Source organism: Charadrius vociferus, unplaced genomic scaffold (assembly GCF_000708025.1).
Source record: "Charadrius vociferus isolate BGI_N301 unplaced genomic scaffold, ASM70802v2 scaffold478, whole genome shotgun sequence".
In the NCBI taxonomy this organism is placed as follows: domain Eukaryota; kingdom Metazoa; phylum Chordata; class Aves; order Charadriiformes; family Charadriidae; genus Charadrius; species Charadrius vociferus.
Window position 1 is genome coordinate 324574 of NW_009650063.1, and position 14585 is coordinate 339158.

The 14585-nt window shown below is 39.7% G+C and overlaps 1 protein-coding gene across 2 annotated transcripts in view; it reads right to left on the reverse strand.

Moving 5' to 3' along the window:
- Window positions 1-14585, reverse strand: part of SNX25 (sorting nexin 25) — a 76780-nt gene that overhangs the window by 33039 nt on the left and 29156 nt on the right. Inside the window, exons 5-6 of one of the 2 annotated variants that reach the window (XM_009891771.1) lie at window positions 13684-13754; window positions 3433-3614 (exon numbers count right to left, since the gene is read on the reverse strand). In XM_009891771.1, the coding sequence (XP_009890073.1) occupies window positions 3433-3614; window positions 13684-13754 (253 nt within the window). Of the gene's footprint in view, window positions 1-3432; window positions 3624-13683; window positions 13755-14585 lie in introns of both variants that reach the window. The other variant, XM_009891770.1, reaches the window with a different exon arrangement.

Sequence of the window (14585 nt, forward strand, 5' to 3'; positions counted from 1 at the left end):
CTCTTCTCCAGGCTAAAGAGTCCCAGCTCTCTCAGCCTTTCCTCAGAAGGGAGATGCTCCAATCCCTCACTCATCTTAGTTGCCCTTCACTGGATTCGCTCCAGCAGTTCCCTGTCCTTCTTGAACTGGGGAGCCAAAAACCGGACACAGTATTCCACAGTATTCTTATCATTATTTTTTTAATCAGAAGGCTATCTTCGTCATATACAGCAGTAGCTGAACCAAACGCAATCATTAGTTACCAGTCAGGAAGTACATACCACATAAGGTACCTGGCTATTTTGCTGCACATACACTAACGGAAAAATCCCTGCCTTGAGACTCACAGGCTCATGAACATACTTCTGTCATAAGACACCCCATCTTCAGGCAACAGGGAAACAACAATAGAAGCTTGCTTTCTTTAGATCCCCAAATGCTGTACCATGAGGTATCCTGACATAATGTGATCTCACAACCCGAAGCTCAGAAATCACGGTGGAAATCAGTCAACAGTTAAATCAGCATCTATCCGTGGATGTGGTGAAAGCAAGGTCTTCTGCAGGTGCTTCAACTTAGTCCTCATCAGCAGGATTATGAACACAAGGTGATTTCCTTGCTATTTCACAGCTAGTCAAAGGTCAGAGCTCCTCCTACCACCCGTGGTTCACAGAAAAGCTCCGCTAAGGAGATGCTGTAACTCCACACATCAAATCTCACAGATGTGGTGATGTGGCCGTTGTGCTGAACACAACAGATCAAACAAATGGTTTGCTGAATAAACAAAGACAACAAGAACTCAATTAATTACTGCAGTACTGTGCAGGTACAGTTTCTAAGAAAAAGGACTAAAATTGCACAGACCATAAGTAGATTAGAAGAGATGCTTTATATATTACACTAATTCAAACTGCATTTTCTCTGAAAGCAATTCTAACACCCAGGGCAGAGTATAAATCAGTATCAGAGCAAATGACAGAATTCAGATTCAGAAAGTAGCTGAGGTTTGTTTGTTTGCATGCAAACTTTTGATTATAATTCACACACTCAGGATTTCCCTAGAGAACCCGGATTCAGGATAATGAGGTGACTGAAATATGTGCAAAGTCTATACAGTCCCGTGACTTCTATGTGTTTATCAAACAGAAACCTGACACTGTTTTATAATTAGCTTCTGCTGTGAAAGGAAAAAAAAAAAAAAGTATTCCAAAGCACATAATTTTTGTTTCTTAAATCTGTAAAAGGCAAACACTGACAGCTCCAAATAATCAATTTCCACATTTAAGCCCACAATCAGAACATGCATAAAAGACTTTTACCAGCAATGCTATTACTCCCCTACTACTGCAGGAAAGAGAAAGCTTTCTGTGGGATGCAGAAGTGAATCCAAAATACAAGTTTAGGTCACTAGTCAATTTGTTCTTTGTTCAACTAGTACCAAAAATTCCCCAAAGTCAGTAATGTAATCAAGCTTCTGTACTACGCTTACATAAAATAATAATTCAAAACACCATCAGTAAATCCCCATGTCTGATCTACTTCATGCAAGTTGAAGAAAGGAAGGCAAAATTCCAGCTTCTTCTCCACAAGCTAGTTATTCTGCAGGTTAAGCGCTAGCTTAACAGAAGAGCCGGCACAGCCAGACTCTAGAGAGGAAATTATGGGCCACCAGCAGTGACATACCAACATTACCTTATCCACCAAGTCCCTTTTGCTTAGAAAAAGGCCCGAGTGTTCAGTCAATACTGCCCACGTAGGAGGGGACGGCATCCAAAATAGCACTGGCTGCCTTGAAATAAGAACCCAGACCGCAGCTACCACACTGCAGGAAGAGGAAAGGGGAAGAAGCAGCAGTGAAGAGTCCCCTTCATTAGCCAAGCCGTGGGCATTTTTCTGTGCTCAGAAGAGAACGGCGTGACCTCCATCGCTCATCCAGCCTCCCTCAGCCTCTTTCCTGGCAACAGAGAACTGGGGACAACAGAAGAGAGAAGCAGTTTTCCTATTTTCTATGCTGACATGGGTGTGGAGGGGTTCCAGGGCTTCTTCATAGTAACACATCAAAAGCTTAGAAGCAGAGCAGCTCCAGATCCCATCGTTTCTGCCACCACTACCACAAACTGGCTGTGCAAGGAGTCTTTATTCCTATTAATAGTACCATTAACTCACATGGGTATATTCGTAAGATATAACCCTGAATCAGCAGCTCTCACCAAACATCCATTGGGTCATAAAACATGCAACATTAAACAACAAGAATTCCTTTGACTTTAATTACAATAATATCATATTTTATTGTATTTCTGACCAGTTCCTGCCCCTATCCAGTGCAGCTTCACTACTTGACCCAGCTCCCAAACAATCTTTTGTCACCATGTTATCTATCCTGGAAAGTCTATAACATCTCAGCAGGCAACCAAAAGTGGCATCAGTGGCTCATGCAGTGCTGCCACATGCTTCCCTCTTTCCTTTTCTCCTTGGCACCTCTCGCTACACCCAACTTCAGGAAACAGATCAGGACTGCCTTGGCACAATCTATGATAAACCATCTGAAATCACGCTTTAGGACAAGCCAGGGGTAGGGAATTGCTCTCTTTCAGACCTCACTCAAGAAAGACAAAACACAAACAGTAAGAACTACTTCTCTGTCATGCAACTTTTTCTTACGTGCCACTAAGTTACAATTGTTATAAGGACATAATGAAAATTAAAGATCCCTGCATGAGGAGATAACTTACCTTCTACCTACCTGAAAAAAGAGAAAATCTTTCTAATTTGAGTACATCTGTTACTGTGCTTTGCCCAAAGAGGACAGAGCAGATTACACAAGGAAGTCACTAAACTTATTAAAGTTTAGCAATGATAAGTAGCCATGATTTTATTTGTGTAGATGCTGGTTAATACAAGGGTAGTGTTTTCAATTCCAGACTACAATGACGGTGAAAACCAGCATTCAGTCAACAGCTTTATGAAAGCTTTTCTGTAATGACTGCCCTTAATTTCGTCAATTGCCTTCCACAATTAAGTGTTTGCTTTCAAATAACTCAGTATTTGCAAAACCCACAGGTATTTCCTATGGTAAACATAGCCAAGGCCAAAGAAACATTGTACATATGTTGACAATCTTTTATTTGAAAGCAAGTTGCTACCTTCAGAAAGGTTGCTACCATGTCCTTATTAACTCCCTACATGCAGAATGCCTGAAAAATCACACATGCTTACGAGACACTCGATCCTTTATGAAGTTTCACATTTAGCAATATTCCAAGCTGAGTGATCAGTATGTCTTTTCAGGTACTTCAGTGATCTTTTCCCAAGATAAATAAACTATGCAGCAATTAATTTACACTTGACTCCTGGGGGAAGGGAGGGATTAATGACAGTGAAGCTAATACAATCCAGTGCTAACACATTTAGAATGACCTTCAGACAATGTATGGGCTATTCAATTCATACCTTCTGACTCTGAGGGCCATCGCCTTCGTCAGAAATGCAATCTTCTTGCTGATCATAAGCAGGCCCTCCCAGGAGCCTTATTCTCTTCTCGCATTGCTTCTTTGCCACCGTCAGCTGATTAATATACCTCTTCACATTGCGAGCCCTCAGTAGGTCAGCTTTCATTGCTGCAGTTTCTTTTCCTTTTGAATCTAAGAATAAAGCAAAGCAGAGATAGTCTTTTCCAACATGAAAGCATCATCACACCATTGCCTCTGTGACCTGCCCAATCAAAGCATTTGTCATTCAGGAATCAACTATGCACATGAGCACAGATACTGGAAAGTTTGTATTTGAAACAGAATGATGATTTTGCAATGTTCTCCAATGATACCTCAAGGGTTTATATAAAACAGCCCAGAAAAAAAATCCTTATTCAAATGTCCCATGACATCTGACCCCTCCAGCTCTCTTCCCATGGTTTGCTGCAAGACACAGGCCCAAGACTTGTACTAAAGAGTGTACATTTATCGGATGGCCTTAGGGAGTTACCTACAGCCATGGTGTATGATAACACCTGGAGCTGATGGCTTACGTACCTTACTGAACATAACATTGACTGCCTAGAGTCATGAGGGACTGGACTCAATCCCCTCCAGCCCAGTACGACATGTTCCCACGCATCTCATTTGCAAATTCAAATTTCTTGAGACTGATGTGAACACCACATCATACAGTATCTCCTCTGGATAACAACATTGACCAAAGCTCACTCAAAGTGGTCAGATGACTAAGAAAAACATCTTATAATGCCACGTCAAGACCGCACATTACTGTTAAATAGTGAAGTAACATGAAGATGACAGTCAGTTGAATAAGACTTGGTAATAAAAGGTGTAATGTTTGCACATTCTACATTCCAGCCTTTTCAGCTAATTACCAGGGCCTAAAAAAAGCAGCAGCAGATAAAGCAGATCAAAAAGTCCTACCACGTTGAAATTATTCCTGCTCTATATCTGCAGGATGCAACTGATTCACACCAGTTTTATTTTCCTGTTGTTCAATGATAATAGTCCCCTTTTTGTGGGCTGTGACTGGAGCTCGGTAGCAAAGTACCTGGCTTGTACTTGGCTCTGGATTAATTGATTGTTCAGGGATAAATAACACAGATCTATTCTACTGTGTTTTCAAAATATCAAACGCTAGTAAAATGATGTAGATGAAAACAGCATTCCACTTTCAAAGCAATTGCTGTCGAGAAACAAGCAGACAGCTAGGTTTGTGAATGCACACACAGAAAAAGGAAACCTCTTAGGAGTGATTTAAAATAGGTATTTTAAACACATTTCTGATACATTAAGGTACCTTCTCCTTTTAGGACTGTTTTCATCCTTTTATTTCCCCCTTAAAGCCACGTGTAACTATTGCATGTGACCGTAAGTATTGTCACTTGTATACTGAAGGACAACTCAAGGTACATGGAGCTCCCTGAATTTCTACACATAATGCGAGTGCAGATATCCTCCCAGTATCTTTTCCCATATTTTTAGTATCACTTTATTCGCTGCATGTATTTATGTAGGCTGGTAGGGAACCTTCCTGTTTCAAAGACTGTTAGTGTTTTAATGGATAAGTATCATTTGCATCCGAGCTGCCCTACAATAGTGAACTACAGAGATGATACTCGCTGAAGCAAAAGATAAAATGAGTTTACCACGAAAAAAAAATAAGCCATCTGTTTTCTTGGCATGTTATCTCCACAGGGAAGTCAACAGAGCATTTAATTTAGTGTTTCAGCTCCCTGACCAGAGGTACCAGTATTAATGAGAGAAAAAGAAAGGAAAACAAAAAAAGGCAGGAAAAGACCTTAGGGACAAAACGGTTCTCTCCCTCAATTTAAAACATTTACAGCTAAAACAAATACATGGACAGCAGTTCAAAACGAACATTAAACCCCACATTTCCCCTTCTGCACTTGACTAAGATGATTTCTAAACGTTCTCAATTCTCTCAATAGTTTAAATACTTTGGGCTTGAAAGGCATACTTGAAACCTTACGCTTTGAAAACCCACAAACAGCACTATGTAATGATCATTCAGCCTTCTTAAAACAAAAGTATGCTTCTTAGTGAAAACAAGGCATTCTTGGAGGGTTTTCAAAGTAAGCATGTCTACTTCACCTGAAGTCTTATCATCCTGTGATTACAGCAGGCCTCCAGGAGAGACTAATGAGCCCTACATCCCACCTGCTTCCGGTGATTAATTACTTTATTAGCAAAGATCCTTCAAAAACATTTGCCTCACTCAGCTCTTCATACCCATAAGGAGCCACCCCATGTAAGAAACACTCAGGGCAGAACGATGAAGATCACGCTGCCAGCCTGTTCCTGCTCCACGGATAAACAGGACTAGTCACCGTGAAAGCCTAGCAGTGACATCCCTTCACAAATAAACAAGAGACTGATGAAGAGCGGCCCAACACAGAGTGTGGCCAACATGCAAGAGAGATGGCATGGAAGAGTGGACAAACACTGAACACGATTCCCCTCTTCCACAACATAAAAGATAAGCTAGCAGAGGTCAGGAAGAGTATCGCTGGTTTTCTCCTAACCCTAACTTCCTTTTGAGATTTTTGAGAATTCTCAGATTTTCAGATCTAAACCGCTCTGGTAGGTTTTTTGTTTGGTTGGGGGGGTTTTGTTTTGTTTTCAGGATTTTTGGTTTTGTTATGAGGGTTTTTTTGTATTAAGCCCTATCAAAAAGGTATTTTAAGCTATAAGGACAACTTCTCTTTTTAATCTATTCTTGCTTGATCCCACCACCGCTAAAGTACTAAGATATAAATAAGAGCCTTTTTGCCATTTCATAGAATTGTCTAGGTTGGAAGAGCCCTTTGGGATCATCGAGTCCAACCATCTACCCTACCCTACAAAGACCTCCCCTACACCATATCCCCCAACACCACATCTAAACAGCTCTTAAACACATCCAGGGATGGTGACTCAACCACCTCCCTGGGCAGCCTATTTCTGAACATCATAGAATCATGGAATGGTTAGAGTTGGAGGGGACCTTAAAGATCATCTAGTTCCAACCCCCGGCCATGGCCAGCAGCAAAGATGATGTTCAGTACATTCAGGTATCACTGCATAAACTAAATAAAACCAGAAAGTTACAAAAGAAAAGGCTTGCCTTTACTTACATACCCTTCAGCAAGCTCCAATAAAGGGAAGAAGAACAGACACGTGCTACTAAGCAAGACGTTGTTTCATCACTACACAAGGAAAGAAAATGCATCCTTTGGACTTTTTTTTTGTTTTCCCCCCTCTTTACTAGTATCAACTTCACAGTTTGGGGATTGTATTACTATGATTAAAAACAAACAAAAAAACCCAACCTTCATCAGCAAAACAAGAGAGATGCTTCTTTGACACCTCCTCCTCCTGAGTTGCATACGCTTTTTCAAGCAACAGCTGAGCAGGAACTCCATCCCCAAAGCAGCCAAAGGGTCTTTCAGCAACTTCCTCCAAACTAATTTGCCTTATCAGGGTAAACTTTGACAAGACACTGGCTGCCATGGAGGAACTTCAAAACCTCAGAGGGGTACTGTGCACCCCTCCCAGGGGCATCAAAATGCAGTCAGTACCAAAAGCACTATTTCAAACTCTGCTTATCGTTCCACAGCTGTGGATAATTCAACTTGCGCTGGACAATATGAACATACAAATGGTCCAAATGAGCTCAAACTTATCAAGCAATAAAAGCTTAGATATCTGTGCAAATCTTTTTTACTCCATCCACTTTTGCACATCTAGAGTGATTTCTGACAAAGCTTCCACATTTTCCTCTGCACCACTCATAACCACCTTGATTTGAACTAGGCCAGGAGCAGATCCTAGAACCCACCAAAAACATTTCTGAGAATGGATTCCTCAGACCTAGTTTTCTTTCCTCTTCTTTTTTTTGGTAGTTCTGCTACTTGGTCACTAAATACCTTGAACTGCAGTACACATTCACACAATTCCTTTTTCAGTCAGAATGCTGGGCCTCGCAAAAGATAGTTACGCCAAATGCCACACAAACTTTATTACCACATACCACAGCAAATGATACAACATAAAATCAATGTAAACAAAAGCATGCAATACATAGATAAAGATCGCTTAAGGCACGAACTAAATTGCATTATACTACTTCATAAGCTGTCCCTTCTCTTGATAGGAGCAGCATAAAATAAAGACTTCTCATCTTAACTGCAAAGTTATATTACAAAAACACGATTAAAACTGGAAGTACAAGTTCACGTTCCTTTACAGCTTCAAGAACTACAGATACGTGATACCTGGCAGCACATACAACAGTATTGACTCATCTGACTGGTCTCTGAAGGAGCTACACACATGCACAACATCATATGTGCTTCTGAAAGACTTTTTGTGAGAGCCGAGTTAAACACACACAGTGCCTACTTAATGTCATGCTGAAACATTTAAGTAGCAAACACCAATTTAACATTTTCATATAAACAATAACTGTAATCTTCTATACATAATTTACCGATCATTACAGACCTCTTTGAACTCTCAGAAACTTTGAATTACACATTTTCAAAGCCTATGTAGGCCTGGAAAAATATCTATTCAATTCTGCAAAAGCAGGCTAGACTGAGAAGAACACAAGGTTCTTCTACTGCACGAGGTACAAGCAAAGGGAAAACCAGGTCTGTGGTCAGACAAGAGAATGAGTACAAAGAAAGTGCTAAATCCCAAACACTTCAGGCAACAGGTCTGGGGAAAGGGACTTAAAAGGAGATCACGGAGAATTTAGGCACTGATCATTAGCAATATGTAGTACAACACAGCTTCCCACATCACTGCCACAGCTGAGCAAAACAAAAAGCAAAGTGACATGGGAGTATGTGTGTACTACACAATAAAATAACATCCACCACATACAGCCTCTGTCTGTAGGTCCCTGTGTTCCCCTTAGTCACTTCTGACTGGTGAGCCTCTTCCCCTCTCTCTGATGGGCATCTCACCAACCCAACCATGGACAAGACACATTACCATCACTAGCACACAAAGGATCTCAGGAGGAGAAAGGCAACCCTCATCTATAGAGCTGATTTGAAAAATCACAAATCTAAACAAATGAGCCTATCGTGATTAGAGTCACAGTAACCTTCACCTGCATCCACAAGGATTCCCTCCACACGTACTGCTTGCGCACAGCATGCAAGCGCAACAGTAGCTCTTTAAGCCTTGCCAAAAGGCGATGCAGAATTAATGTGTATGCGTGTTTATCCCTGCGTGGAGGATGGAGAGGGAGGAATCATAATATAGTTTTGTCATAATTAAGTTAGATGGCATCTGTAATGCGCTGGAATGCAGAAGTATCCATTTTACTTCACTCTAAATTGTCATCTTGACAAAACCCACACATCGCAACCCACACACTCAAGTTAGCTTGGAGCCCCAGCTTCTAAAAGAAAAGTCCCTTTTTACAGACATTCGAGCCTCTTTCAGAACCACAGTACCTAAAAAGCCTGCCCACAGACAGTTCTGTTTCTGTACTAGTCGTCAGCTCCACTTGTAAAAGCAAATATCTAGATGCACAGCAGGAACGCCCAGCAAGAGAAATCTTCTACCGCAACACAGCAGATCTCTTCATACAGAAATGGCTGCTTATTCGATCTGTCTTGCAATCCCTGCTTGAAAAGGAGCAGTTTTCTCAACAGGGGTTCCCTGGGGTTGATTACAATGTGTTGTCTGAAAAACGGTCCCATCCCATCATTTGAGGGTGGTTTCCGGTCATGCTGTGAAGTCATGTGTAAGGTAGAAGGCACAGAAAACCAAATAAATCCCTTCAGGGTGTTGGGAGGGAGGGAGAATCTGTTGAGAGATTCTCTCTGTTTTACCCTAAGACAAGGTACATGCCTTCATGGGGTTTTGTTTTAAACAGCAGTTAGGAAAAAGGGATTCTCGCTAAAATTCATGTAGGATCCTGTAATATAATATCAGTAAGACACAGAACTAAAATGTCTGTTAAAATTAGAACTAGTGTATTCAAACAATTTATTACTCACATTAAGCAAATATCAAATTATTATAGCAACCTACTTCCTACTTTTGTTCCTATATCATTTAAAAGGCTTTTTTGAAGCCTTTTCTTTAGAAAATAATATCTACTCTTGCTTCTAGAAACTCAGGTCTTCTCTCACTCATGCTACAGTGCCTGATCTGCATATTTGTCCTCTTACAAACTGCTTTACTAGTTCAAAATGCAGTAAACATTCTCAGATAAACATGTCTAGTCCTTCAAAATCTTTAACACACAGATTTTGTAAAATATACCTAAAAATTCAGCTCAAATTTGGTTCAGTACTTGCAAGGAATCTCTATCAAAAGGCAAGATGAGGAGAGAATTTTACAGGTAAAGATGCAGAAAGATGTGATTCTTCCAACCAGAGCACATGTGACTGTAGAGAAGAGCACAGTCCAAAAATATCAATAGGAAGAAAAACCAAAGATGAGTGAAAAAAAGAAATAAAACCGAAACCAAGACTCCTTCTATAGTCACCGCTGAAGTGACCCTGACTATTTTGGAGGAGGACACATAGAAGGACAGAGTTAGGACAAGTAACACAGATACATGTACACATCAGTTTTAGCAGTTTTGTGCAAGTGTAAATGAGGGAAGTAGTGTAGCGTCAGCATACAAGATAACAGCTTCCATTTACAGTGGCCTGCACCACTGCAAAAATAAACCATCAACGCCTCTGAAAACACTAACGCTACATTAGGTTTCTTATTCAGCTTGAGCAATGGTCAAAAGCAGTTCTCCTGGCCACAGAAGTTATATCGACCACCCGCAACAGGCATCATACAGTGAACCTCTCAAATTATTTTGTGTCTCAACCTTTTAAGACATTTGACTCTCTCAGGAAGTCAAATGCAAAACTTACTGCTTAACATGAATCGGATGCTTTTGTACGTTTTCCTTTGCTCTCCTACGCTCACATGCCAGAAGACTCAAGTGATAGAAATCTGAAAAGAAAAAAAACCCTATAACATGCCATTTTTACTACAGAGGGTTTAATACAATGATGTTTAGAAGTACTTCAAAGTACTTTCTGCTGTTATTAGAGGGCGCTAACAGCTAAATATTTTGCCAATAGGTGGCACCAACAGTAGTTAAATCAAGTGTAAAGAACCCTGTCCTTCCTGAGGGACAAGCCCTCCTCTCCAACCCCTCTGGGCACCAACGTTAAATGTATACTTCATACTAAAATAGTAAAAGAAGTCAGGCAACTGTAGCTCACATGAGAAGCCATCAGTCTGAAATCTGGTCCTCAGAATATGCATCCTTTCATAACAGACACCTCATCTTTTTATAAACTAAATATTTTCTGTCAGTTTTAGAGGCTTAATCCTGTCTCCTCAGCCAAGAGCAAGGGTACACAATACTGCTCAGGCATCTTTGTGGCTAGTTGTGTACTTGCGCAACACAGACTTTGCCTAGATAGCAGCTAAGCACTCACTGCTGCAGAGTATTGGCCACTCCTGCTGCGCTAAGTGCTCCTCACGTTTGTTGCTGTACCTTTTTCTATTGAAAACGCTGCCTCAGGAAGCTCCCATGCCTCAAACTGATGGAGGCTGAGCCTATATCCATGTACGTATTATTCTACACTTCCTCTACTCTTAGAGTTTGAGTGCGGGTATCAGCCTCGACAGACTGCTGGCCAGCCAAAGTTCAGCTGCTCTAACCGAACACCCAGACGCTAAAGCAGCAGTTACACGTTTAGGACTCAACTTTGCCACAGGAAAAAAGAAGTAGCTACCAGTAAGACTATCTCTTGCCAGGCTGGAATCGAAGCTAAGAGATGCCCCTGACACAAAAGGCAAGAGCTCATTTACTACCAGGGAAGGGGAGACTGTCATATACATCAAACACCCATGTTCACAATGTGACAGGTACGCAGCAGGTATTAGGGAAACAGATGAAAAAGAAAAAGACAGAATGAGATTGTGCAAACACACTTCTATTTTGCATAAATCTTACATTTAGTTATTCACCATGAAATCCCGCTGATGCAGGCATAGCGATATGCTGTGGCATCCAGAAAGGAAAACATCAAAAGGTGACATGAGTAGTGTGGTGGTCTGTTCTACAAGAGTTCAACAATCTTTGTATCAGCAGTGAGCTGTGCTGGGTTTTTTGTTGGCTTTGTTTTCTTTTAAGGAAGGTAGCACAGCTTTTTTCCTTAAACTTTTCTTCCTAAAATTCAAGAATGTGTTAAATTCATTACCACATTAGGAAAAAAATGTTTCCACCTATTTCAGGAAAAACAAGACACAAAAAAGCCTTCAGAGCTTGATTTTAACCCTCTACAGCTTTGATTGCCCTCTTAAAGTTTACTGTACATAGACTGAGCCCAAAAATTTTTGGTAGATGACAATCTTGACAGAATAACTCAAACAGATTAGAAATCTGCCTTAAATTTGTGCAAACTCTAAAAAGAATACCTCTGTTGGACGTACTGTTCCCCATGTGTCAAGAAAAAAAATGTCACCTTTTTCTTCAGGCACAATAACCAATGGCTGTTTAATAAAGAAAAGGTTTAGCCACAATAGCTCCACTGCCTAATATAGCCAGCACTGGTAATCAACTCTTAAATGACATACAAGGTTGCCATAGGACTAAACTAACAATGAAAGTCAATACCTTAACACAAAACGTCAGTGTACCAGATAGTGGAATTTCTCTTTGATTTTTTTCAATACAGGTAAAAGCCAAGAGCCCATAAAAATGCAGAACCAACTTCACCACGGAGTAAGTGGAATTAGATCTACTTTGGTAGAATAAATAGCCATAATATTTTTATATCTATTCTGCAGTACCAGGCACTTGTAGCTTCAGAAAAACATCTTCTGTTCAGGGTTTAGACTAGTGGATAGTTAACTAGATAAACTCAAGTGAGACAGAGGAGAGTGAGACAGTAATTAATTGTAGGAACTTAAACGGGATAAAAATATTCCCCAAATCAATTCTTGTCACAACAAAGACCAATGGCAGCACAAATGGAAATAAAGGCTTAGCAAGATTGATTTTTCGTAATGTACTCAGATTTAACTTCCCTCTTCTCATTTTATTACTTTATGAAACAGACTTCCCATTAAATTAACTTTCATCTGAGAAATATTAATATCTCTTTCCATAATGTACACTTGAGCAAAAAAACAATGCCTACTTTTCCTTTTGCTGGTTTGACATAAGCAATTTATCCTATACAAATGCATATCTAGCTCTATTTTAGAACGTAAACAAAAAGCTTATCAGTGTTGACAACCTTGTACTTTCAGAAACTTGAGCATGGACCCCAAACTCTTCAGACTGACCAAAGATATCCCCCCTACCCCTGGCATGTTTGTTTTCTGTTTCTCCATTTTTCACTACGCTTGAATCACTTTTAAAAGCTTTCTTTTGTGATGCAAGGACCTAGAAAAGGTCTATTTTATTTTAACCCAAGAGATAGAGATTGCCTGAGAACCTAAAAGCAAGATCTTTTAGCTTTGTTTGTTTACAAATTAATTTATACTGTCCACTGCTTTTTATTGTGCTTTGATATACCTTAAGTATATCTGTCCAAGAAAAGTTTGGTCTGTAATTTTGCCATCAATATAATCTCCTAAAGATATACCAGTTTTGCTACATTTTGAGAACCATAAAAAGCAGTATAGATAATAAATGTAAGTGCAAACGTAAGATGCATGTGCATTTTAAAAGGCAGACATTGCCAAAACATTGCAGAAGGATGTAAGAGCACTCTGTATTGTAACACAAAAACATAATACAATGAAGAGTCAAAATACAGTCTGACTGACAATTATGCTGTATCATTCCTTCTTCTGTGTTTTGAAAGCAGAACAGACAAGAATGGATTGGATGAAAAAGAAAGAAAGGAAGATTCTCAGCATATGAATTTGTAATGCCAAAAATCCTAGATACAGCAAGTTCTGCAAATGAATGCGTCATAGATATGACCTTTCTCATGATCCATCAGCTTAGATGAAGATGAGGTGGGGGAATAATCACACCATGGGAGTTTCTAGAAGAATCAGACAAATTGAACAGAGCTGAAATACTAAAGGCATCACATTCCCAAAATCTGTCTAAAAATCCCACACACGCTGATTGCATATGTATGTCGGGAGTTCAAACAGCTTTTCAAAATGAAAACAACAGATGTGACTTAACAAAATGAAATCTTACCTTTCTGCCTCTTCACTTGGGGAATATTGCTGATTGTGGTTGCCTGAACTATTTCCACTACAATCTGATACCTAGTTTTAAAAACAGTAAGGGATAAGGGTAAAGAGGGAGGAGAGAAAGAAAAAAAAAAAACATGGTATTAATTTTTTACAGTGTGTTCTTAATGCAGCACACTTAAGAATTAATAAAAACCAAAACACTTCCACCTCCTCCTCACCTGGAAACAGTCTCATTTCTCAGAATATCTGCAACCTGAGGAACGGTGTGTATATGGCATAGAGTAGGAAAAAGAGTTTATCTTGGAACAAAAGGAAAACATCCAACTAACAATAACTCTGCTCCCTTCTCTCAACTGCTGGCACTGCACAGCCAGTTAATAAAATTCTGTGAACACAATATTAAGTCATGCTCTTAACATTAAATATAAGTTTTCTGTAGGAAACTAGGATAGGAGTTCAGTTCAAAAGCAAAGAGCAGTCTGTAAGGTTCTTCTAGCTAATGCACTCAATACATATATATGAAGCATATATAACTTAGCAGAAGAAATTATTACACTAAAATAAGTAAAACACTAAAGTACTACAATCTAGGAATAATTAAAACATGTTTATGACCTAAAACTATATTACACATAGTGGAAGATGGCTAATGCAGTTAGTCAACTGAATTTTAAAAGTAAAGCCAATCTTGTAACTAAGAGACACTATGCACTCAGCAAAGAAAATTACTGCCAGTTAAATCTTTCATAAACGTCAAACTTCCGGTCAAAACAAACTCTCAAATTCCTCTCAGTGCACTTATTTCGGCAGCTACTAATACTGGTAATAAAGCAAGTATTCTAGTGAATTTAATTCGTTCCTGTAGGAGTTCCCTAACCTCATCTATCAAGTTAACTCCCAGAT